This window comes from Saccharomyces mikatae (assembly GCF_947241705.1).
Source record: "Saccharomyces mikatae IFO 1815 strain IFO1815 genome assembly, chromosome: 6".
NCBI lineage: Eukaryota > Fungi > Ascomycota > Saccharomycetes > Saccharomycetales > Saccharomycetaceae > Saccharomyces > Saccharomyces mikatae.
The window spans coordinates 518,622-541,500 of NC_079261.1; the positions used below are offsets into that span (position 1 = coordinate 518,622).

General features: G+C 36.8%; 10 protein-coding genes and 1 non-coding gene across 11 annotated transcripts; 7 read left to right on the plus strand and 4 right to left on the minus strand.

The window, feature by feature from the left end:
- Positions 1-49: 49 nt before the first annotated feature.
- Positions 50-3,139, minus strand: BUB1 (protein kinase BUB1; the record flags this gene model as incomplete). The annotated part of the gene is made up of 1 exon (XM_056222282.1): positions 50-3,139. One exon carries the CDS (start codon positions 3,137-3,139, stop codon positions 50-52), a length of 3,090 nt encoding a protein of 1,029 aa, XP_056081989.1.
- A 1,743-nt stretch (positions 3,140-4,882) lies between these two features.
- On the plus strand, positions 4,883-4,954 carry Smki_6.trna22. Its single transcript has one exon. It is a non-coding gene; the product is annotated as a tRNA-Met (tRNA).
- A 206-nt stretch (positions 4,955-5,160) lies between these two features.
- Positions 5,161-6,342, plus strand: PEX25 (Pex25p; the record flags this gene model as incomplete). Its single annotated transcript, XM_056222283.1, has 1 exon — positions 5,161-6,342. One exon carries the CDS (start codon positions 5,161-5,163, stop codon positions 6,340-6,342), a length of 1,182 nt encoding a protein of 393 aa, XP_056081990.1.
- A 318-nt stretch (positions 6,343-6,660) lies between these two features.
- SMKI06G2260 (glyoxylate reductase) lies at positions 6,661-7,851 on the plus strand (the record flags this gene model as incomplete). Its single annotated transcript, XM_056222284.1, has 1 exon — positions 6,661-7,851. One exon carries the CDS (start codon positions 6,661-6,663, stop codon positions 7,849-7,851), a length of 1,191 nt encoding a protein of 396 aa, XP_056081991.1.
- A 468-nt stretch (positions 7,852-8,319) lies between these two features.
- BEM3 (GTPase-activating protein BEM3) lies at positions 8,320-11,694 on the plus strand (the record flags this gene model as incomplete). The annotated part of the gene is made up of 1 exon (XM_056222285.1): positions 8,320-11,694. The coding sequence occupies one exon, from the start codon at positions 8,320-8,322 to the stop codon at positions 11,692-11,694; it is 3,375 nt and encodes a 1,124-aa protein (XP_056081992.1).
- A 383-nt stretch (positions 11,695-12,077) lies between these two features.
- On the minus strand, positions 12,078-14,171 carry HOS3 (histone deacetylase; the record flags this gene model as incomplete). The annotated part of the gene is made up of 1 exon (XM_056222287.1): positions 12,078-14,171. The coding sequence occupies one exon, from the start codon at positions 14,169-14,171 to the stop codon at positions 12,078-12,080; it is 2,094 nt and encodes a 697-aa protein (XP_056081993.1).
- An 863-nt stretch (positions 14,172-15,034) lies between these two features.
- IDI1 (isopentenyl-diphosphate delta-isomerase IDI1) lies at positions 15,035-15,901 on the plus strand (the record flags this gene model as incomplete). The annotated part of the gene is made up of 1 exon (XM_056222288.1): positions 15,035-15,901. One exon carries the CDS (start codon positions 15,035-15,037, stop codon positions 15,899-15,901), a length of 867 nt encoding a protein of 288 aa, XP_056081994.1.
- A 195-nt stretch (positions 15,902-16,096) lies between these two features.
- On the minus strand, positions 16,097-17,131 carry MRP51 (mitochondrial 37S ribosomal protein bS1m; the record flags this gene model as incomplete). Its single annotated transcript, XM_056222289.1, has 1 exon — positions 16,097-17,131. One exon carries the CDS (start codon positions 17,129-17,131, stop codon positions 16,097-16,099), a length of 1,035 nt encoding a protein of 344 aa, XP_056081995.1.
- A 369-nt stretch (positions 17,132-17,500) lies between these two features.
- Positions 17,501-19,342, plus strand: DBP1 (putative DEAD-box ATP-dependent RNA helicase DBP1; the record flags this gene model as incomplete). The annotated part of the gene is made up of 1 exon (XM_056222290.1): positions 17,501-19,342. The coding sequence occupies one exon, from the start codon at positions 17,501-17,503 to the stop codon at positions 19,340-19,342; it is 1,842 nt and encodes a 613-aa protein (XP_056081996.1).
- Positions 19,343-19,976: 634 nt separating this feature from the next.
- VPS30 (beclin 1) lies at positions 19,977-21,650 on the minus strand (the record flags this gene model as incomplete). Its single annotated transcript, XM_056222291.1, has 1 exon — positions 19,977-21,650. The coding sequence occupies one exon, from the start codon at positions 21,648-21,650 to the stop codon at positions 19,977-19,979; it is 1,674 nt and encodes a 557-aa protein (XP_056081997.1).
- Positions 21,651-22,091: 441 nt separating this feature from the next.
- Positions 22,092-22,766, plus strand: MEI5 (Mei5p; the record flags this gene model as incomplete). Its single annotated transcript, XM_056222292.1, has 1 exon — positions 22,092-22,766. The coding sequence occupies one exon, from the start codon at positions 22,092-22,094 to the stop codon at positions 22,764-22,766; it is 675 nt and encodes a 224-aa protein (XP_056081998.1).
- Between the last annotated feature and the right edge of the window lie 113 nt (positions 22,767-22,879).

A 22,879-nucleotide genomic window follows, 5' to 3' on the forward strand; every position in this document is an offset into this window, starting at 1 on the left:
GCTTCTGGTAGGACTACTGAAAATCACATACCGGAAATCCATCTGTGCGTTAGAACCCTTTTGAGGGCTTGCCCTTGTATTGTAGATGTGATAGTTCTTTTTCGACGTCTAGGATAACGTTTCTTAAGTGGTTCTCTGCATGCATTTCCAGGTGACTTTCTATCAGGTTCCTTACTTCAACGATTTTTTCTGTCATTGGCAGAGCTTGGTCGGAAACTTGACCACTGTTTAACAATAAATCGAAAATAACGCTCCATATTTCTCTCTTCCAATACCTTTTTAGTGGGTGCCTCAACCTACATCTTCCATCCTGAAGCTCTGTCGTTTCTATGAATTTTCCAAAAAGCATCGAATGTATGATACCAGCTAATCCGTAATAATCAGCCTCATAACTCCATGGCTTACCTGCACGCATTTCCGAACAATCTTGCTGGTCAGCCTGCCAATTTGCTCTAAATTTCGTTCCAGGTGGTAATAGCGTCATATCAAATGATCTGCCAAAATCTATTAAATAAATTCCCTTATTCTCCCAGCCGTCCTTCCCATTGCGCATATAATGAGCACCTAGAGGTTCGCCTCGTTTCTCTAATCGAACCATACAATTATCTGGCTTTAGATCACCATGTATTATTCCCGCTTCATGTATCTTTTCAAGCACCTTCATTAGTTCAACAGTAATAAACATACATAAGTACTCATCCATTATTCCATTACCATCAATTGCTTTTTCTCGTTGCAAGTTAATCAAATCCAAGACTGTACCTTGACTAGCGTAGTTCAAGACAAGATAGCTTTCATCGAGAAACAAATGCAAGGCACTAGCATTAATAATTGACTTTAAGATTGTACTATTCCTTAGCCTGAACTCAACTTGACTCATTATGTAATATTCCCATACACTTGACGGTTTTTCTACTTTCAATGCTCGCAGTTTCCCCTGACTAGACTCCGCTAAATACACAGTGGCATACCCCCCTTCACCCAATTCTCCACGTATGCAATATAGATCCCCTGTTTTTTTGAAATCAACGATTGGGTTCTTGTTCTCATTGCGAGATACTCTGTGAATTTTTTTCAATAGAGAACTCATCTTCAATTCTTGATTATAGTTGTATAAGGTGTTGTATTCAGATAACGGAGGTGAAATTTTAGATAAAATTTGCGCCCTTAAAATATTGCTAAGTGGGTTTTCAATAATAAGCGGTGATTCGCCTTCTCTTTCGAGAGAAGAAGGTATGACGGTTGAGTAATACTCTTTAATATTTTCCAGATGTTTTTCAGTTGGTAAAAGCCTTTCCCCTTGTGGCTCAGGTTGTGTGAGAAATGGAGAACTTTGGACTGTCGTGCTTGTTAATTCGATTTGTGTCTCCGTATTATCTCTCAATTTTTTATCATTTGTCTTTTTCTGTTCGATAGGTGTCTTGATTATGGGCATCACGTTTGTTTCAGTAGTTTCCTTTATAGGCGTCATGTAATCCCCCCTTTCTGTTCGTGCAGTGCTAGTGGGAAATCTTTCGTAATTATCATTGGTTCCATCTGTTGAGTCAGCTTGCAGTGATGGCTTTTCTTTGGGACCCTTTACCTCGGTTAAATCTTCAATATTTTTTGCGGTAAATTCCTGTGTAAAGTTCTCAAATACGTTGAATCTACTTGTTGTAGTATCATCACCATCTAATAACGCACCTGGGGTCGAATAATGTTGATTGAACATGGAAAATACCTCATCCATCGCATCTTTTGAAAAAGCTGTTACGGTTGGCGAATGTGAATTATGGGCTGCTAACGAAGTTTTAATTGGCGTCTCATGTGCAAGATTACCATCAACCACAGGTTTCAAAGGCAAAATGGATGTTGTAGTTTGAACTTGCACTTGAGTATTTTTTTGTTGCCTACTTTGGCTATCATCACTCTCGTCTTTAAATATCTCAATTCGCGTGGATTTGGGCACAATAGGCGACTGTGATGGAGGTAAGCGCTGCCCTTTTTCCACGAGTACATCAGTCTTTCGTTTCTTGCTATGTTTGTCACTGGAATAACTATAGGTACAATTTGTAGCATGCTTCTCACTTCTGGGTTCGGTTTTATAAAACCCTTTAGACATCGCCAATATTTCTTCCATGTTGAACTCTTCGTCTTTTTCTGGATACATAAGATCGAAGTTGAAAACTACTTTTTCAGGTTTCTTTCCAGGATTACTGATTAGTTTGTAGACTGGATCACTTGATTGCTTTTGATCCGCATATATAGGAGTTTTTGTATTTTCATTCTTCAAAAGCTGACTAGCAAAGTAACGACCGCTAGCAATTTCATGGTAATTAGATTTCTCTGTCTCTTCTTTAAAATCAGCAACCAATATAGAATCTTGGTATACATTGGGAGCACATTTTTGGACTTCTATTTTAGAATTCAGTTGAAAATCAGCTCGATTTTCTTTGTCATCAGCTATCAACGACGAGGTTAAAAATCTACGAATGAAAAAGGGTACTTGTCCGCAGTTTATCCTTTCCTTTAACCTTTCTCTTGAATCAGACAAGTTTTCTTGGTTTTCTTTAATGTCCATTCCTCGGAGCCTTTCTTCGCAATTGTTTAATGATTTTAGTAATCTATTATAGGGCCTGCAATTGTTTTCAGCGCCTAACTCTAATAATATTTTTGCTTCTAGAAAATATTGCGCATTTTCCAATAACTTAGAGAACTCTTCATAAAACAACGAAAGCTTAATTCCGATTCCTTTTCTAAACATATACGTAAACGTATTGTCACACTCGTGTAAGTTGTTACTGAGAAACAAATTGATATACCATATCCACACTTTCAAAAATCTGGGATCGTTCCTATAGGTTTCCAAATCTTGTATATAAACTAAACACCTCTCCATTGTACTTCGAAGAATTTCCTGGCCCGAAGTAGAATCCAAATCTATATAGTTTGTGCTGATCCATATCATATAATCCAAAAACAAATCCAAAGGATCGTCCATATCTTCTAATTCATTTAGCAGTCGCTCTTCATAAGCTATTTTAGTTTGATTCAACTGATTATGCTTCTCTTTTTGAGATGAGGTAACGCTTTTTGATTGTAGAAATGTGTCTTTATCCGATTCATATCCTCGTACAGTTGAACCTAAATCTAAATCCATTTCCTAGACTTATTGAGCACTCACATTCAAAGGTAATAGTTTTAAATAAACTTTTCATGGTAAAATGTTTATATTCTATATCAAAGTTGTATTACGTGTGTGGTTTTATGATGCTTTTTTCTCTTTATTTACTTCCTAGCGCGTAACGCATCGATAGCGAAACTATTGAGCAAAAAGAAAATCATATTCGTCTTAGCAGTGCGGTCGATGCAAACCAAGTAATTTGTTATATGGATCTGGAATATGTTGTGATAACACTGAAATCTTAGATCTCTAAGGAAATGCTCTAGTATATTCTGTATACTTAATATTATTCTCTCTATCAATGTTGGAATGAAAATCAACTATCGTCTATCAACTAGTAGTCATACTACTAGTACATTATCATATACGGTGTTAGAAGATGACATAAGTTATGAGAAGCCGTCATCGAAATAAGTGGAAGCTGAAATGCAAGGATTGATAATGTAATAGGATAATGACTGACAAATATAAAATGACAATAAAAGCATATACAGAATTATGTAGAATCACGATTTCCAGTTATTGGATTCCTATATCCTCGAGGAGAACTTCTAGTATATTCTATATACCAAATAATATTGCCTTTATCAACAATGGAATCCCAACAATCATCTCAAAATTCACCCACTTCTCAAAACTACCTCTCAAATGAACGTGGACACCCTACTCGAAATAGTAATAATAACCAACATATATAAAAATAGTTTTCTAGAAAATTACAACACAGATGGAATACATAGAGTGAGATGAGAGTGGATTTTGATATAATTGTTGGGATTCCATGTTTTGATTGAGAGTTTGGGGAATTTTGAGATGATTGTTGGGATTCCATTGTTGATAAAGGCAATAATATTTGGTATATAGAATATACTAGAAGTTCTCCTCGAGGATATAGGAATCCAATAACTGGAAATCGTGATTCTACATAATTCTGTATATGAGATAATAGTGGAGTTTGATGTAATTGTTGGGATTCCATTTTTTATAAGGCAATAATATTAGGTATGTAGATATACTAGAAGTTCTCCTCGGGGATTTAGAAATCCATAAAAGGGAATCTGCAATTCTACATAATTCTATAAACATTATTATCATCGTTCTATATGTTGTTATTCATTTATCCTATTACATTATCAATCCTTGCGTTTCAGCTTCCACTTATTTCGATGACAGCTTCTCATAACTTATGTCATCTTCTAACACCGTTTATGATAATATACTTCTAGTATGACTACTAGTTAATAGATGGTAGTCAGTTCTTATTCCAACAAGTTTAGATAATTGCTAATGTTTTGTCTACAAAATAGTCGCCACTGATAACTTGTTGTATACCGTTTCACTCATGAAGATTCTCTGTTGTATTACGGGCTCGAGTAATACCGGGATGTCTTGACAATCCTAATATACTATCTTAGGGAAGTAACTTATTGTCAAAACGACTTATCAACTTAATTCACGGGATGTTACTTATCCTATATATTATATAAGATATAGTTTATACTAAATAGTGGAAGCGCGGAATCTCGGATCTAACTAATTGTTCAGGTATTTATACATTTGATTAGTTCAGCTCGGAAAAGCAGAGTTTTACCTTATGTTGTTCAATCTGTTCGTTTCGTTATAAGATTGTTTCATATGTGTTTTATGAACGTTTAGAATGATGTATTGTCATACTGACGTATCTCATCTTAAGATACAACATACATTCCATGATTTTACAGCGCCGTGGCGCAGTGGAAGCGCGCAGGGCTCATAACCCTGATGTCCTCGGATCGAAACCGAGCGGCGCTAATATTTATTTTTTCAACCCGGTGTTAGTACATGAAATTCCGGTGGGATTGGGCCTGCTTTTTCAACTTACCTAATTACTGGAATGATTCTTTTCTTCTCCCTTCTTTCGAGCGACGATGATATATATGTTAAAGAGAACAATAAAATAGACTTAACTTCTTTTGGTCCATTGAAAGTCTTCACTCAAAGAAACCGGTTGTAAAACAATGAGTCAGTATAATACGGCAGATATTGTTTCCGGTTCAGAAACACCGCCTTATTCTGGAGCCAACTATCAAGATGCCCAGGATGACAATACACACACAAATTCTTCAGACATTGACGCAGAAAATTTCAGTGTAGGCGACGAAAGCAAGCCCAATATTAAATCCTCGAAGAGCAGTAGTAAGGAGTCTCAAGCTAAAGCAAAAATGGTGGATAATATTACTATCTTAAAGTATTTACTGGATTCTTTGTCCGGTAGAGACAAATTCGCAAAAATCATCAAATATGCTCTCGATATATTGAAACTATTTATTGAAAAATCTAGGAAAAATCTAACTGTTTTGAATCCTTCCGTTTTAACCAACTATACCAAGGTTTTGAAAAACTTGACTTTAAAAGTCGCACTAAGACATCCAGTCACGGTGATCAAGGTTCTTCTCCTGTCTCTACTGAAAAATTTTGACAGGAAAATTGATTTCATCAGTCAGCAGTTAAGTACTTTCAGATACATTTTAAGATTTGGTGGCACACCCTTCAGAATGTTTAGTCTATTGGGAAAACTTAACAAAACTAGAAAATGCAACTTCCAAATTGATCAAATTAAGACCATATGGTTGAATGAAGCTTCACTAAGAGAATTTTTGGATTTATATTATGGTATCTTTGATGAATTAGATCTTCTATACAAACTGAAAATCTGGACAAACAAATCGTTCTACTCTTTTGTCAGTAGACAAGAGTCTCTTGCATGGCAATACGACATTCTTTTGAGTTTAAAGGACCAATGGCTCAATTTACAAAGCCTGCAAAGGAGACAACTAGAATTGGAGGTGCAACTAAAAGTCCAAAGTAACGCATTACAACTATCACCTATATTAATGCATCAGGCCCAAAACGATGTTTCGCAATCTCCGATTAGGAAACAATTGTTGAATGACCTAAACGTAAATAATAACTCAGAAGTACAAATACACAAACAACTAAAGGCTATTAAAGATGAAAAGACTCTTGTTTATTTAGATATAACAAGATTATTGTTCGATTGCATGGCCAATACATCGGATATTCTAAATTTAAAGACTCCAAAGGGGACCTATGCTGTTTTATCTCTAGGATCCGGGTTAACTGGGCTGGTCAAACTTTGGATAACAGCAAAGAGGTCACTTTGCTCTTCAAAAGATTAGTATATACATATATATATATATATATATATATATATATGTCAATGACTACTAATGACACATCTCTCTTTACTCCTGTACTGTAATCCAGTTTCTTCAAAAAGGATTTTTTGCATTCAATCTTTTTTTCTTTTCCTTATCGTATCGTATCGTGGGAGTGAAGTGAGGTGGCGGTAGCCTTTTTTTGGGGTATTTTTGTTTTGACACTTTTGACGCAGATCTCAAAAAGGTGCAAGAGTCTGCAGTCTGGAGTACAAAGAATTCTTCCCACATATTCCAAGTATATACCTATACGTACCAAGCCAGTAGACCGTACAAATAATGATTACTTCAATTGACACCGTGGACGCGACGTATTCTGCCAAACCAAGGATATTGGTGCCTTATAAAGACCAATGGGAAGTTGCCAGTCATCTCCCAGAATATCGAAAACTGGCTGAAAAAGTGGAGTTCTATAAATACGAGATGTCTACGAGGGAGAATTTTGTTAGTTTCTTGAAAACGCATAGAATAAACGGCTTTTGGCTCACTGAGGAATTTTTTAGTGTATTGGGAAATCCTTCTAACTATGTGGAATTCTTCCCGTCATCTTTGAAAGCTATCCTTGTACCGTGGGTCGGATGTGACTTTATTAACGGCAAGCTACTAAGGTCAAAAGGTATCACGTTATGCAACATTGGACCGCACGCTGCCGACCATGTCACAGAATTGGCTATTTTTCTAGCCATTAGTTGCTTTAGAATGACTTCATTTTGGGAATATTGCTTCAAGTACATAGAGAATGGTAACGTTGAGCAATGTAAGAAATATATCTCTAGTGACTCGTATAGAATTGTTACAGATAGATACCATGGTCAGGAAATGAAAATTCCCAATAGAACGGACCATTTTAATCCTAAGAAGGGGAGGGAAGTAGTAGATTTGACAAAAAAGTATACTGTTGGTGGGAAAAGCATGGAATCACCAATGAATAAGACAGCTTTGATTCTAGGATTTGGCTCCATTGGCCAAAAAATAGGGGCTGATATGCAGAAAGTGTTCAGTATGACCATTGAATATTATAAAAGATCAGGTCCCATCCAGAAAGATATATTGGGCTATAATGCCAAATATCATTCTGGTCTGGATGATCCAAATACTTGGAAGAATGCGGATTTAATTATTTTGGCCTTGCCAGGGACGGCATCTACAAACGATATCATCAATCGTGAAAGGTTATCCTGGTGTAAAGATGGCGTCAGGATAGTTAATGTCGGAAGAGGTACATGCGTAGACGAGGATGCGCTCTTAGATGCTCTTGAATCTGGAAAAGTGGCAAGCTGTGGTCTTGATGTATTTAAAAATGAGGAAACAGGCGTTAAGCAAGAGTTATTACGTAGATGGGATGTCACAGCTCTACCACATATCGGCAGCACAGTGGCCGATATGGTCGTAAAGCAAACCATCATTACACTCGTGAATGTGCAGGACATATTCGTCGAAGGAGGCGAGGGTAAATATGTGCTTAATTAAACCACCAATTATTTGTGAAGATAGCATTCCAATTCAATCAAATATGTACTTACATAGCTTTTAACATACCGCAACTTTGGAAAATGTCAAAAAATATATGGCGGCGGTGAGCTTGGAAAAAAAAACGCGGCCGTTTAGTAAGGAACAATAATCGTCTTACTAGGCAAAGTGGGACTAGATAAGAACCATTTCTATTGGGCGTACTGGTATGTTACTTGAACCATTTCTCTCCACAGCAGGTAGACATATCATCAACATAATCATTTTAATTGACATCCACTTTTGTGTTCGTTTTGTATCTAGAGGATTTGATTCATTTCTTCTTAGTCCCTACCTTCCTACCATTTTCCCTTTTTGAGTTTGTGATTACATCAGGCATATTAAATCCCATATTGTTGCAATACTGGCTGCTGAGAATATCTGTTTTTATATTCTAAGATAAAAGTCATATTTAATTAACAGTACGTTATGCCAGATAATATGCCCACTACACATGGTGGGAATACCACCCTTGAATTGTTAGCGCAGTACAATGACCACAGGTCCAAAAAGGATAAATCTATAGAACATATCGAAAAAGGAACATCATCAGAGAAAGAAAAAAAGCCCACGTACGATGAAATCTTTACGGAGAATATTAAACTGAAATTACAAGTCCAAGAATATGAAACTGAAATTGAGAGTTTAAAAAAAGTGATTGATATTTTGCAAAAAAATAGAGAAGCTTCCCTAGAAGTGGTACTAGAACAAGTTCAAGATGATTCGAGAGATTCACAGGTTACTGAACAATCATTCGTGTTACCTCCAAGATCTGCTGAAAGAAAAACCCATATTAAAAGTCTCAATTTGTCAATACCGACACTATCTCCTCCATTGCAACAGGGCTCAGAGGTGCCTAATGAAACAAGTGTAACGCCTACGATACCTCAAATAGACATTACATCGAACACTTCAATAAGCAGAAAGCATCTACAAAATATGATACTTAATGAAGAAATAGAAACAAGTAGTATCTACTCATCCCCCAAAATTATCAATAGATCTGTTTCAAGTCCTACACAAGTAAATTCAGAACAGTTGGCAAGCCCAGCTGCTTCAGTCACCTATACGACGTCCAGAATAACCATAAAATCGCCCAACAAAGGTCCAAAATCTCCATTGCAAGAACGTTTGCGTTCTCCACAAAATCCTAACAGAATGACGGCTGTCATCAACAATCATTTACATTCTCCATTGAAGGGTAATACTTCTAACAATTTGGATGAACTGACTGAAAGTAAAACTCAACCACCTAATAGCTCGATACAAAAGAATGACCGTGCTCATTCTTCTGTAACATCATCTGCATATACCACTGGAACCCCTTCAACAAACAAGAGCCCATCATCTCTTTTAGAAATCAAAGAGGGTGATAACAAGACATTAAGTTTCTCTCCAGCATCCAAGGAAAAACTTGATGACTTCACCCAATTACTCGACACATCTTTTGGCGAAGAAGATGTAGTCAATGCCGACATAAAAGATCCTGTAATCACAGAACCAACGATGAATAAATCTTTACCTCCACCCCCAGCGCCCCCAACTTTTTTTTCTCCTATTCCTAGTGGAAATGTGAGAAACGAAACTCCTTTATCAAGTCGTTTGGCTTCACCGGTCATCTTGAACAAAAAGGATGATACTTTTAGTGCTAGTAGCGGAAGAAATCAGAAGAATCCCGCGTCAACTTCCTCATTTAACAGCTCTTCTACGAAATTGTCTACTCTGAATCAAAATATTTCTCTTCCTCCGAATCCATCAGCGGAAAGTGCATCCAAGCAAAGGCAATCCGTTGAAACGGCGTCCATCCATTCAACAAATACTACGAATACATTTAGCTCGACACCTCAAGGATCTTTGAAAACGTTCAGAAGACCTCATGCAAGCAGTGTAAGTACAGTGAGGTCTGTTGCCCAAAGTCTTAAATCGGACATTCCGTTGTTCGTTCAACCAGAGGATTTTGGTACCATTCAGATTGAAGTATTAAGCACACTTTATAGGGATAATGAAGATGATCTATCAATCTTGATTGCCATTATAGACAGAAAATCCGGTAAAGAGATGTTCAAATTTTCAAAATCCATTCACAAAGTTCGTGAATTAGATGTATATATGAAATCACATGTCCCTGACTTGCCATTACCAACATTACCTGATAGACAGTTATTCCAAACTTTATCACCTACAAAAGTAGATAAGCGAAGAAACATTTTAAATCAATATTACACAAGCATATTCAGTGTTCCCGAGTTCCCACAAAATGTTGGCCTAAAAATTGCTCAGTTTATTAGCACAGATACAGTAATGAAACCTCCAATAATGGATGAAAATGTGAAAGACGGATCGCTTTTACTGAGAAGGCCAAAAACTTTAACAGGCAATAGTACATGGAGAGTTCGATACGGTATCCTACGTGATGATGTGTTACAACTATTTGATAAAAATCAGTTGATGGAAACAATTAGGTTGAGGCAATCTACAATAGAACTCATACCCAATCTTCCCGAAGATAAATTTGGAACGAGAAATGGGTTTTTGATCACTGAGCATAAGAAGAGCGGGTTGTCAACTTCCACCAAATATTTTATTTGTACCGAAACGTCAAAAGAACGTGAATTGTGGCTTTCTGCGTTTAGTGATTATATTGACTCTTCACAAAATTTATCATTATCTAACTCAAGGAGTGCAAACGAGACAGAATATTTATCTCATTTGAGTGCAGGTCAGCATTATCCCAAATTTGGGAACGTGACTACCTCATCAACTGAGGCATCATCTTATGTTACTGACTTGACACAATATAGCAGTAGTCATAACAACAACAATAACAGTTCCATGGCTAATAGTGATATTATCGATACGAATTCATCTGCTCATTCTAATTCTCTTGCTAGTTCAACCGTTAATACGGATGAGGAGAAAGATAGCAGAAGAGCTAAAATGAGAAGTTTATTCCCATTCAAAAAGTTAACGGTTCCGGCAAATGCAATGAACCATATCGGAATTACAATGTCAAATGATTCTGATTCTCCAACATCCCCTGACTCCATCATTAAATCACCAAGCAAAAAATTAATGGACATGCCAACTTTATCGAATTCTTCTCCAATGTCGCATTCGTCCGCTACAGTATTTGGATCTTCGCTAGAAACATGTCTAAGACTGAGTTCACATAAGTATCAAAGCGTTTACGATTTACCAAGTGTAGTTTATCGTTGTCTAGAGTATCTTTACAAGAACCGCGGTGTCCAGGAAGAGGGCATATTTAGATTAAGCGGGTCCAGTACAGTCATCAAAACTTTGCAGGAAAGGTTTGATAAAGAATACGATATAGATTTGTGCCGTTATAATGAAATTATTGAATCCGGGGATGACGAAGCCTCTCCAAGCCTTTATATTGGCGTAAATACGGTGAGCGGACTGCTGAAATTGTACTTGAGAAACTTGCCTCATTTATTATTCGGTGATGACCAATTTCTGTCCTTTAAAAGGGTAGCAGATGAAAATCACAATAATCCTGTCCAAATTTCACTAGGATTTAGAGAATTAATTAAATCAGGCGTAGTTCCTCATGCTAATGTATCATTGATGTATGCCCTTTTTGAATTATTAGTAAGGATCAACGAGAATAATAAGTTCAATAAGATGAATTTAAGGAACTTGTGCATTGTATTTTCTCCAACTCTAAATATTCCAATTAGTATGCTTCAACCATTCATTACTGACTTTGCGTGTATATTTCAGGGTGGAGAGCCAATTAAAGAAGAGGAAAGGGAGAAAGTTGATATACACATTCCTCAAGTTTGAATGTTTCAAAACAGTAGAGCATAACGCATTGAACTTCTTCTTACTTCAATATTATAAAAGGATAGGAAGATATAAGGAGACTTTGTTCTTTGATGACATTTTTGTAATAATAAAATACATTGAAAGCTAATAGAGCTTCTAGAGTTACTATTATTTTGTTCCTCTTTTTTTATTAATAGAACCATAGTATAATTCAAGTATAATTATAAGTAGAAAAAACACTTGATGAAACCCTTTAGAGTGGGGAAATTAAGAAATTAAGATAAAAATATTAACTATACAAGAGAATAAAAAAGTGGAGTGTAATATATAGTGAAAAAAATTAATAAATGCATCACTCTTTTAGTGGTTACAAGACAACATAGAACATCCAGGTATTACCCTCACCATCTTCCGCCACTCCTTGTTGTATGTTTTCTTGACACATGGGAAATCATTGATATGTCACTATCATCATAAGTTGGTGCATGTGCATTTTGAGCTTGTCTCATGCGATGAGGTTTCGTATTAGAAGGGATCTTATACATTCCGTTGCTCTGCAAACGGCGTTGATGTGTACTTTTCCAGTTTTTTCCTTTAATTTCTTCGTCTGATCCATCATCACTTTGTTTCTCTATTTCCAAGGTCTCCAAATGTCTAGAGATGTCGTCAATGGTAATATCTTCTACCGTACGATTGAAAGTTTTATTCAATTCTTCATCGTAAACATACTCTTCATCTTCATCCTCACTGGAAAATTCTTGTTTCAAAAATGGAATTTGGGTTTCAGTAGCTCTATTATTGGAAGAGGGATGGTTAACCTTGGTCTCACTCAGAACTTCTCTATTTCCTTGCTTGTCTATGATTTTGAGTTTATTTTCATAAAGTTCTTTCTCTGGGGAAGCGCTGCTTCTATGTGACCTAATTATTCGTTGAGCAATTGTAGATGTCATTGCTGGACCCACCGGGGTGCCGAGTAATGAATTAGATGGTTCCGTTTTAAGTACATCTTTGAAGATTATATCATCGAATTCCGGTATCATTGCTCGTCCCAGCCTTATAACTTCTTCTGCCCATATTCTTATGACATCTTTGGCTCTTCTTGTCTTGTAGGGTTTCCAAGCCGGTTTACAACCCCGAACAATCTCTTTAACAACTTGTTCGGACCCCCATTCTTTGACCCAATCTTGGTTTTGTAAACCGATCAAATGTGCAAAAACACCAGAACATATGGCTTTATCAGAATATCCGCCTTCCATTAAAGATAAAACTTTACCGTGACAGTGCATTTGAGCTAGTTTTAATGCATCTTTGGTAAACGTTGTATAAAAACTTGTTGGAACATTAACGCTATGTCTTTGCATCGAGGTTTGTTCAAATTCAGATGCATCGAAACCGGCACTTATGACTACTAAACCTTTAAATGGTTTCTCGTTTTGATTCATCTCTTGTTTTGCACTTCTGAAAAATTCATCCGCTTTGGCAAATAAAGTTCTATATTTTGTCCTATATAATATATTGAACTCTTCTTCGGTGGTCCATTTGGATAAGTGGACGTTCCAGATGTTCAAATCATGAGAGTTCATGATACAGGTAGATGCATTTTTAATGTTTTCCTTTGTAGCGAATCCAGATTCTGTTGGAAATGAATTTATATCATGCATAGAAAAATAACCGACCTTGGGAAACTCGGCAAATTTCTTATCAAATTCATCATAAGACGAATTTTCAGGTTCCTCCTCAGGCTTGAAACCGGCACGCTTCCAGCATATGTCCTGGGTTCCGTCACCGTGGTGTAGGTCAAAATCGAGCACGACCACATGCGTGACGTTATAGGTATCGTACGCATACTCTATGGCTACATGTGCATTGTTTAACAAACAAAAGCCTGATGGTGTGGCGTAATGGCAATGATGACCAGGTGGTCGTATAGCCACGAAGGCTCTGTTACTAATATGCTCCGCGGACGGACCCTCAAAAATGGAATCAACACCCGTTTCAATGGCACCAATCGTACCCTGCAGGGCCTTGATTGTCTTCGAACTCAGGTATATATCGCCTGAGTTCCATGTGTCAGGGACTTCGATTTCGCCCTTTAACAGTTTAGCGTCTGCCATTTGGCAAAGTTCAATCAATTCCGCCGGCCAGTGACTACCGTGAACTTTGAGCACATGGGGGGCCATCAATGAACCCTTTCTTTGATGTGAAGATTTTAAGGTAAAAAGGGACGGATACATAGTAATCGCAGCTGATATACCCATAGAGCTTGCTAACAGTCTCTCCGGTCTTTCGACTATGGTTTTCCTGTACGATTTTGTTACCCATCCTCTGGGGAACACATGCTGTAAAGAGTACGGAGATAATACAACAACCGCCTTTGCAGACTCTGGTATTTGTGCGGCTGCTCGAGCAGCCGATATGACATTAGGGTTATTCTGAACAAAGGCCTGAAATTGCTTATAGAATCTTTCCAATGGGTCCGATTGTTTGGAAGACATGTCAATAATGTGAAAAATTTTCTTTCGTTATTTTTCAGCGACTCAAAGCTACGATAGAAAACTAATCTTGATAAACTCCACACACGCAAAAAAAGTTTGAAGCTAGTTTATTGAATAGGAAGATCAAAAAATAGATCAAGTGATAAAAGATTCGACAAGACCTTATTATCCAATTGAGGAGACGCCGTCAGAAAAAGTTGGTCTTTCATCTTTAAAGAAAAAAATGTATAATATAAATCCCTTGATCAGTTGTTTACAATTCTTCAAACTTTCTCAATTAGTTGTTTACATTTTTGAAAACAAATATTAGAGGCGATCTGGGTAACCTTTACAGGCCAGATATCATTAGGTTTCTATTACAAATTATATAGGTTAAAAATAATTTAATGAGGATCATAAAAAATCTTCCAGAAAGTTTATAGGGTTTAGACGGCTTGATGCGGCTATTCTTGCCTTTTTTTTCCTTTTTTTTCCTTTTTTTTCCTTTTTTTTCTCTTTTTTCTTTTTTCCCGCTGCTATCGGCAAGAATTTCCCTTTCTGTTTGAACGAGGTAGACAAAACTCAATTCTGATTGAAATTTTTCCAGTCAACAGTTTCGCAATGACGATGCCCAGCCGATTCTTTTCCCTTTTGACTAATATTAAGAAGCTGATTATTCATTATTCTGTTCTTGCTGATGGGTTGCATTTCTTTTTCGGTCTTTATTTAATGAATTTTCGTTTATCTGTTCTTCTTTATTTAACCGGAAACAGGTTTTTCAGTATACAAGAAGGCATATATTTTTGTTTATTTAGTTGTTAGATAATTCGCACCTTTGGAACACAGAAATAGCAAGATATAAGCTAAGAATAAATTCCGCTAAAATGACTGCCAACAACAACAGTGTGACGAATGGTGCTGTATCTAGTTATGCCAAGTTAGTGCAAAATCAAACACCTGATGACATTTTGGAAGAGTTTCCGGAAATTATTCCATTACAACAAAGACCTAATACTCGATCTAGTGAGACGTCAAATGATAAGAGCGGGGAAACCTGCTTCTCAGGTCACGACGAAGAGCAAATCAAACTAATGAACGAAAATTGTATTGTTTTGGATTGGGACGATAATGCTATTGGTGCCGGTACCAAGAAGGTTTGTCATTTGATGGAAAACATTGAGAAGGGTTTACTACACCGTGCGTTCTCTGTTTTTATTTTCAATGAAAACGGCGAATTGCTTCTACAGCAAAGAGCCACTGAGAAAATTACTTTCCCTGACCTTTGGACCAACACATGTTGCTCTCACCCATTATGTATCGATGACGAATTAGGCTTGAAAGGTAAATTGGATGATAAGATCAAAGGTGCAGTTACTGCAGCCGTAAGAAAACTAGATCATGAATTGGGTATTCCAGAAGAGGAGACCAAGACAAAGGGGAAATTTCACTTTTTAAACAGAATCCATTACATGGCACCAAGTAATGAACCATGGGGTGAACACGAAATTGATTATATTTTATTCTATAAGATCAACTCCAAAGAAAACTTGACCGTCAATCCAAACGTCAATGAAGTCAGGGACTTCAAATGGGTTTCGCCAAATGATTTGAAAACAATGTTTGCTGATCCGATTTATAAATTTACACCTTGGTTCAAGATTATTTGCGAAAATTATTTATTCAACTGGTGGGAGCAATTAGATGACCTTTCCGAAGTTGAGAATGACAGACAAATCCATAGGATGCTGTAGAGGAGTATCATACGATAAGATATATATAAAAAGAACAGAACAACTGTGATATCAAAGCAGATGTGATATAAGGTATTTAACTTCAATTGAGTAAACATAAGAGTAAGTAACGAGAATCGTATTACTAATCTAAACTTTTTCTTTCTTCTTTATTTACAGGACCCTGAATATACATTAACGGTTTACAATTTTTTCTCAATTTCCCTTGATTATATTCAGAAGATTATTGGCCTCTTGGACGTTTCCCACTGATGGTCGACGAGCCCTTCTAGAAGCCAGGGGTTTATAAATTGGTCTCTTATTGAAAAACTCTCTAGTCTTGTCATTTTGTGGTTCCAACAATCTAGCGTGCATTGAAACGGAACCGTTTTTCTCCATGGATGCCTCTAAGATCTCAAACAAAAACGTTTTCATTCTGATGAAATCACCCATAGAATTGAAGGAACTAGGTGGAGATTGGAAAAACACCACATCAGCAACAAACCCACCAATAGCTGCCAGCCATTTATTGTCGTTATTCTCTTTAACAACGTTCAAGACTCTACCGGGTACTATATTTCTCTGAATAATACCGTTTGGTGAATTTTTCAGTTTACCCGATAAACTGTATGATAAACCACCTGTACCTATGATTTCAGAATTAAATTTGTTGTTTCTTTTCGCTCCCAACTTCTTGTTTAAAAATTTTACCACATAATCCTCCAGTTTATTGGAATTTAATTTCAATTCATCTGAATGATTCTCCACTAGCCATTCTTTAAATTCATTTTGAAACGATTTGATTGTGGCTGTTACCTTTTTTAAACGCTTTTCCATTGCAGCAGGCGAAATATCTGCATCGCCTTTCATCTCTTTGAATAATGTCAATCTTGCATCTGATTCATCCTCGGAATGTGAAATATCCTTGAAAAATGGGTTCTGTCTGCCTATATTGGAAACAATTGGCACCCCCATTTCTTGAAATCTCAGCCTGTTCCATTGAGCGCCACCTCTAGGTTCGAATGTTGTGATTCGTTCCAATGTGTCCAAGTCATTAAACACCAAGTATCGAGATTTGATTTTTGACGGAATGGCGGATTTCAACCCCCATTCTTGTCTGTACAATGTTGATGACTTAGTTTCAATGATTTGGTGCGTAGGGTGAAATTTTTTGCCCGTGTATGTCAACGGCTTGTGATTGCTAGCTACTTGGGCTATTCTCGACCGTCCCAACAACTCTGCTAATGTCATTTAGCTCAACTTTTTATAACTTAAAGTGAGGGAAAAATATCAAGTTACTTCACGAAGTATTGCTGTAAATATCCGTATTTGTTTTCTTTCTTCATTACAACGTCTACTAACACCGCTCCTTTAGCTCTATATATCTAACTTATTCTTTTCTTGATTTTCCAAAATATTATCATTAGAAACGTATATGTTACCCCGCGATTACTCTCTTAACAGTTTTTTAAGGGAAGGTTAGCTAAGGTCATCTCAGAATAATGTTGTTACCGTATTACAAGAGCACATTCCCTTTTGGTGGCAAATAATATTAACATTACCGGTCAAAGGGTATAAAAGAATAAACTAGGCATTTTAGTGACATTTTTTACAAGAAATATGGCAAATTTGAATCAAAAAGTAGCCAGTTTAAGTCTCAACAACAAAGAGAACGGTGACGATGGCGGCAAACCTTCATATATCCCACCGCATTTAAGAAGCAAAGACAAATCGACGCTTGGAAGAACTACCCCACAAAAAGAGGATAAGGGTTCAAATGGAGAATTCTTTAGGCGTGCTGGAAGGCATGCTGGGGATAATGGTGGTTTTTTTGGCTTTTCTAAGGAAAGAAATGGAAAAGCGAGTACGAAATATAACCGCGGAAGTAGCTCGTCAGGAAGCAGATGGATAAATGGCAAACATACACCAGGACCAAAGAACGTAAAACTAGAAGCTGAACTATTTGGTGTACACGAAGATCCCGATTACCATTCATCTGGTATAAAGTTTGATAATTACGATGATATTCCCGTAGAAGCATCTGGTAAAGATGTTCCAGAACCACTACTAGAGTTTGGTTCACCTCCCTTGGATGCTCTGTTGATGGAAAATATCAAACTTGCTGGTTTCAACAAACCTACTCCAGTTCAAAAATATTCGATTCCCATAGTCACAAAAGGTAGAGATTTGATGGCATGCGCCCAAACAGGGTCAGGCAAGACAGGTGGGTTTCTGTTTCCGCTCTTCACGGAATTATTTCGATTCGGACCTTCCCCCGTACCTGAAAAGACACAAAGCTTTTATTCTAGAAAGGGATACCCATCGGCTTTAGTTCTTGCACCAACCAGAGAACTGGCTACACAAATTTTTGAAGAAGCAAGAAAATTTACGTATAGATCATGGGTCAGACCATGCGTTGTCTATGGCGGAGCTCCAATCGGTAACCAAATGAGAGAAGTAGACCGTGGTTGTGACTTACTTGTGGCAACCCCAGGGCGGTTAAATGATTTACTAGAACGTGGAAAAATTTCCTTGGCCAATATCAAATACCTAGTTCTAGATGAGGCTGATAGAATGCTGGATATGGGGTTTGAACCTCAAATTCGCCATATAGTTGAAGGATGTGATATGCCTTCGGTGGGAAATAGGCAAACTTTAATGTTTTCCGCCACATTTCCAGTGGACATCCAGCATTTGGCTCGTGATTTTTTAGATAATTACATCTTTTTGTCTGTAGGGAGGGTTGGCTCTACCTCGGAGAATATCACGCAAAGAATACTATATGTGGATGATTTGGATAAAAAATCTGCCCTGTTAGATTTGCTCTCGGCTGAACATACAGGTTTAACGTTAATCTTTGTCGAAACGAAAAGAATGGCTGATCAGCTGACCGACTTCTTGATAATGCAGAATTTCAAGGCCACGGCCATACATGGTGATCGTACACAAGCTGAACGTGAACGTGCCTTATTCGCTTTTAAAACTAACGTAGCTGATATTTTGGTCGCAACCGCCGTAGCAGCAAGAGGTTTGGACATACCAAATGTTACACACGTCATCAATTATGATTTGCCTTCTGATATCGATGACTACGTTCATAGAATAGGTAGAACTGGTCGTGCTGGTAATACAGGTGTTGCTTCTTCATTCTTCAATAATAATAATCAAAACATTGTGAAAGGCTTGATCGAAATCTTAAACGAAGCTAACCAAGAAGTTCCGGCGTTTTTAAATGATATGTCGAGGCAGAATTTAAGGAACAGTAGAACTAGAGGCGGTGGAGGTTTCTTCAATAACCGCAATAACGGTTCGAGGGACTATCGTAAACATGGAGGAAACAGCTCATTTGGAAACACAAGGCCAAGAAATACCGGAACGTCTAGTTGGGGTTCCAGCGGAGGTGGGTTTAGAAATGATAATGAAAAAAGTGGTTTTGGAGATAGCAATTCTTCATGGTGGTAAGAATAAGGGGCAAAATAACAATCTGAATTTAAAAGTCTCTTTTTATTTTTAGGTTTCTTTGTTTTCTCTCTTTTTTTTACCAGTATTGTTCAAGTATAGGCTTGATGTATCCACTAGTCCATGTGTTAACCATCCTATGTCACCAATACTTGGCATAGAGCTCCAGCACCTTTACGTCCTCCTTGTCCTGCTGCTTTCTTCTTTTTTTTTGTTATAAGTTTTATTTTCAATCTTGAGAAGGGATATATATTGTCCATTGGAGTGGATGTTTGAAAGAACCTTTGTATTTATAGAGAAAGAAAGACACGAAATATACTTGAAGTAAATGGTAACTTATTTCAGATTTTTTGCAATTCAGTTGCGCAATATGATAACAAAGTTTAATGCTGAAGTATGCGTTGTTTTTGTGCATATGGATAATGTTTTCGTGTTACGTCACTTCTATAATTGCTTATTATTTGATATGTTATCTTATAAAGGCCAAAGGAAATGCATGTGAGTATTTAATATAGCACGCGGAAAATACCAGTCAAAAATAATCGAAAAATCCATTTTTAAATAATTACTTATCTCTCTGCTGGAAAAGAATTTTCTTTTTATTATGCTCATGAAAAATACATCTATATTTACTTGTTTAGTTATTAATGACATTCTTATCATTATCATTGTTTGCACGGCATAGAGTGATGGACTTGGACAATAAGTTAGAAGAAAACGCCAAAAGCCACTTAACATTTGTTAATAAAAACTTCATAGCCGTTGTCCATTCAAGGTTTGGACTACTACCATGCAACTTAACGGATAATCCATTGATCTTATCTTTATTCATGATGTATGGTAGTTCAAGGTCGGAAGTATAATTTTCGGTGTCATCGTTATTATTCATTGAAGATTCATCCTCATTCGCTGCGAGTATTCGTGACGATGACGCCGACGCTATTGTAGAAAGTTGTTGAGTAATTTGTATTATTATTTCTAGTGTTGTTTCTAATGATTTATCAAACTTGGTCTCCTTGTGGAAAATCTTTCCCAAACTAAAACTCTCATCATTGTAAACAGGTAGAATCAACCAATCATCAGGTGTATTCGTAGTAGAATTAGTGTTCTCAAGGCTGCTAACTACTCTTTTTTTTATTTTAGAAAATGAGCCCATTGGCTGTAATTTATAGTCTTCCAAGTTTATCCTCAAATTCTTATTTATGGTAGCTAGCAAAAGAATTAATTGACCCAGTGCTGCATTGATTTCCTTCCAAGGTACTACTGTTTCTGGTATGCTACCCAACCTCAATCCGTTTATAGTGGCAAAGGGACCGCTGTGTGAGATTTTGAAAGTAGCGTTGAAAATGTTAATCTTCCTCAATTTATCTAATTGGTTTAAGGACAATTCGTATTGCAACTTTAATGATTGTAAGTTTTTATTGAACTGTATGTTATTCAGATCTGTTAAATTCAGATCACTCAATTTTTTAAGCTTCTCATTTTCCAGTTGAACTTTTCGTTGCTGTAAACGATTTAGTTCATTTTCTAAATCATTATCTGTCATTTCCAAATGCAATAATTGCTCTAAAAGTCTTCCCTCCTCTTTTTTTAAGCTCTCATTTTCTTGTAGATTGCTAGAATACTGCCTCGGATTAACATCTTCTGATACTTCCTTATTTTGGCTTTCTAATTTGGACAGGAATTGAGCATAAGTATCCCTTTCTTTAATCGCATCATCATACTCACTTTTAAGCCTGTTTATCAAGAGATTACAACAATCCTGACAAATTGGATAGTCTATATTTGTTTGAGATGAAAGAATGTTGAATATATTGGTCATTGCGTTAACTTGGGTGGACAGGGTCTTAGGATTCAATTGTATCTCTTGGTTTTCGTGCTCCTCTATGATTTCTTGTTCCTCTTCCTCGTGATCTCGAAAGGTGCTGTTTCGATCAGAAGTATCACTACTAACTTTGCTGTTGCTATCGCCATTCTCCTTACCATAACCTTGATCATTCCTGCTATTGCGTGCCAGGCTAGCATCATCACTGTCATCATGGTTTAGAAAAACAAACGAATCAGTAGTCAGTTTGTCATCTACTAAATTCAAATCTCTTATATTTTGAATCTCCCCTAGACGCTTTAGTCTTTCCTTCGGCACCTGGAGTGCACAAGTGCTAGTATCTTCAGGGTCTTTGTTGGAAGTGATATTTTCATTTGTTGCGGTGGTAATTGACTTATTTGATAACAGTAAATTTCGTTGGGTTAAACTTAGACCTTCTAAAGATGGGTCTAGTTGCAGTGGTAGGTGACAGGTCTGGCACTTCATTCCAACGTTCCCCTTAAAACTGTTCTTACAAGTATGATTGCTACCTCAAAATGTAACTGGACAGAATACGTGCTTTTATTGCATTGCCCTTTCACTTTCACCAGAGCTAAAATCCTGAAGGCGGGTGACTCAAATATTTACTGCTATTAAGCCAAAAGAAGTGTTTAATACGATCATGCCAATAATTGACGATGCTCAACATTGCTTTGAAATGCTCCTTATCCGGTCTAAGTCTCTCTTTTAAGCTTGGTCTTTATATACCAACTTTCTACCTGAAAGTGGCTTTTTATAAGAAGATTAGCCGCGGAAGAATGTTAGCCGCCCAAGCTTCTATGTTTCCTCGTATAAATAGGAAAAGAAACAAAAAGTAGATTCTTGCCACTTTTCAAATACTCACAAATATTATTACTAGGTAAAATAGTTGACTGTAGAAACTCGAAGATGATGCACGGTCAAGACGAGTGGTTGGACAAGGACAAAACTTTGGTAGATGAAGAGGAAATCGCCAGTCATAACCTTTCTCACACGAAAAAAATAGATTCAAATAACAATCGGGTTGGTAAAAAGAGTGCTAATGAGATGACGAAACAAAGTAATCAGAAAAAAATTTCCATACTGAATAGGGAGTTGACGAAACAACTTACTATTCTGAGACAAGAAAATAATCATCTACAGCAGGCTTGTAAAATTCTGAGTGAAAACAAGATCAAGGAAAACAGAAAATCGATAGAAAAATGGAGAACCATTTGCAAGATGGAACTTTCGTTCATTCTAAACTCAACTCTGATCAAAATTAACAGAATGGGCGGTTATAAAGATTTTCTAGAAAAGGAAATGGAGGCCAAAAGGAGAAGACTAGAATACCAGATTGACAGTGGTATGGAAGACCAAATCTATGAAATTAAGGAAAGTGAAGACTTTAAGCAACTTTCAGAAATTGAGCAACAGGAGTGGGAAAGTCAAATGAACGAACAACTGAAAGAATTGGAGAAAAATAAAGTAGTAGAGCTAGAGAAACTAAATAAGGTTCTGCTTGATAGCGAGGGGAAAGAATTTGGCATGTTTGAGCTATGTACTAGGTTAAAGCTTGATTATAACTTAATGTTTCCTCAATGAAGTAAAATCCAAATGTTCATTCATCTTAGATTTCTTTTAGGTACGCGACAATAAAAAATGAAGGGAATTTTTTTTCTAGCGCAATTTACGTAGGATCATATTTTCACACATAT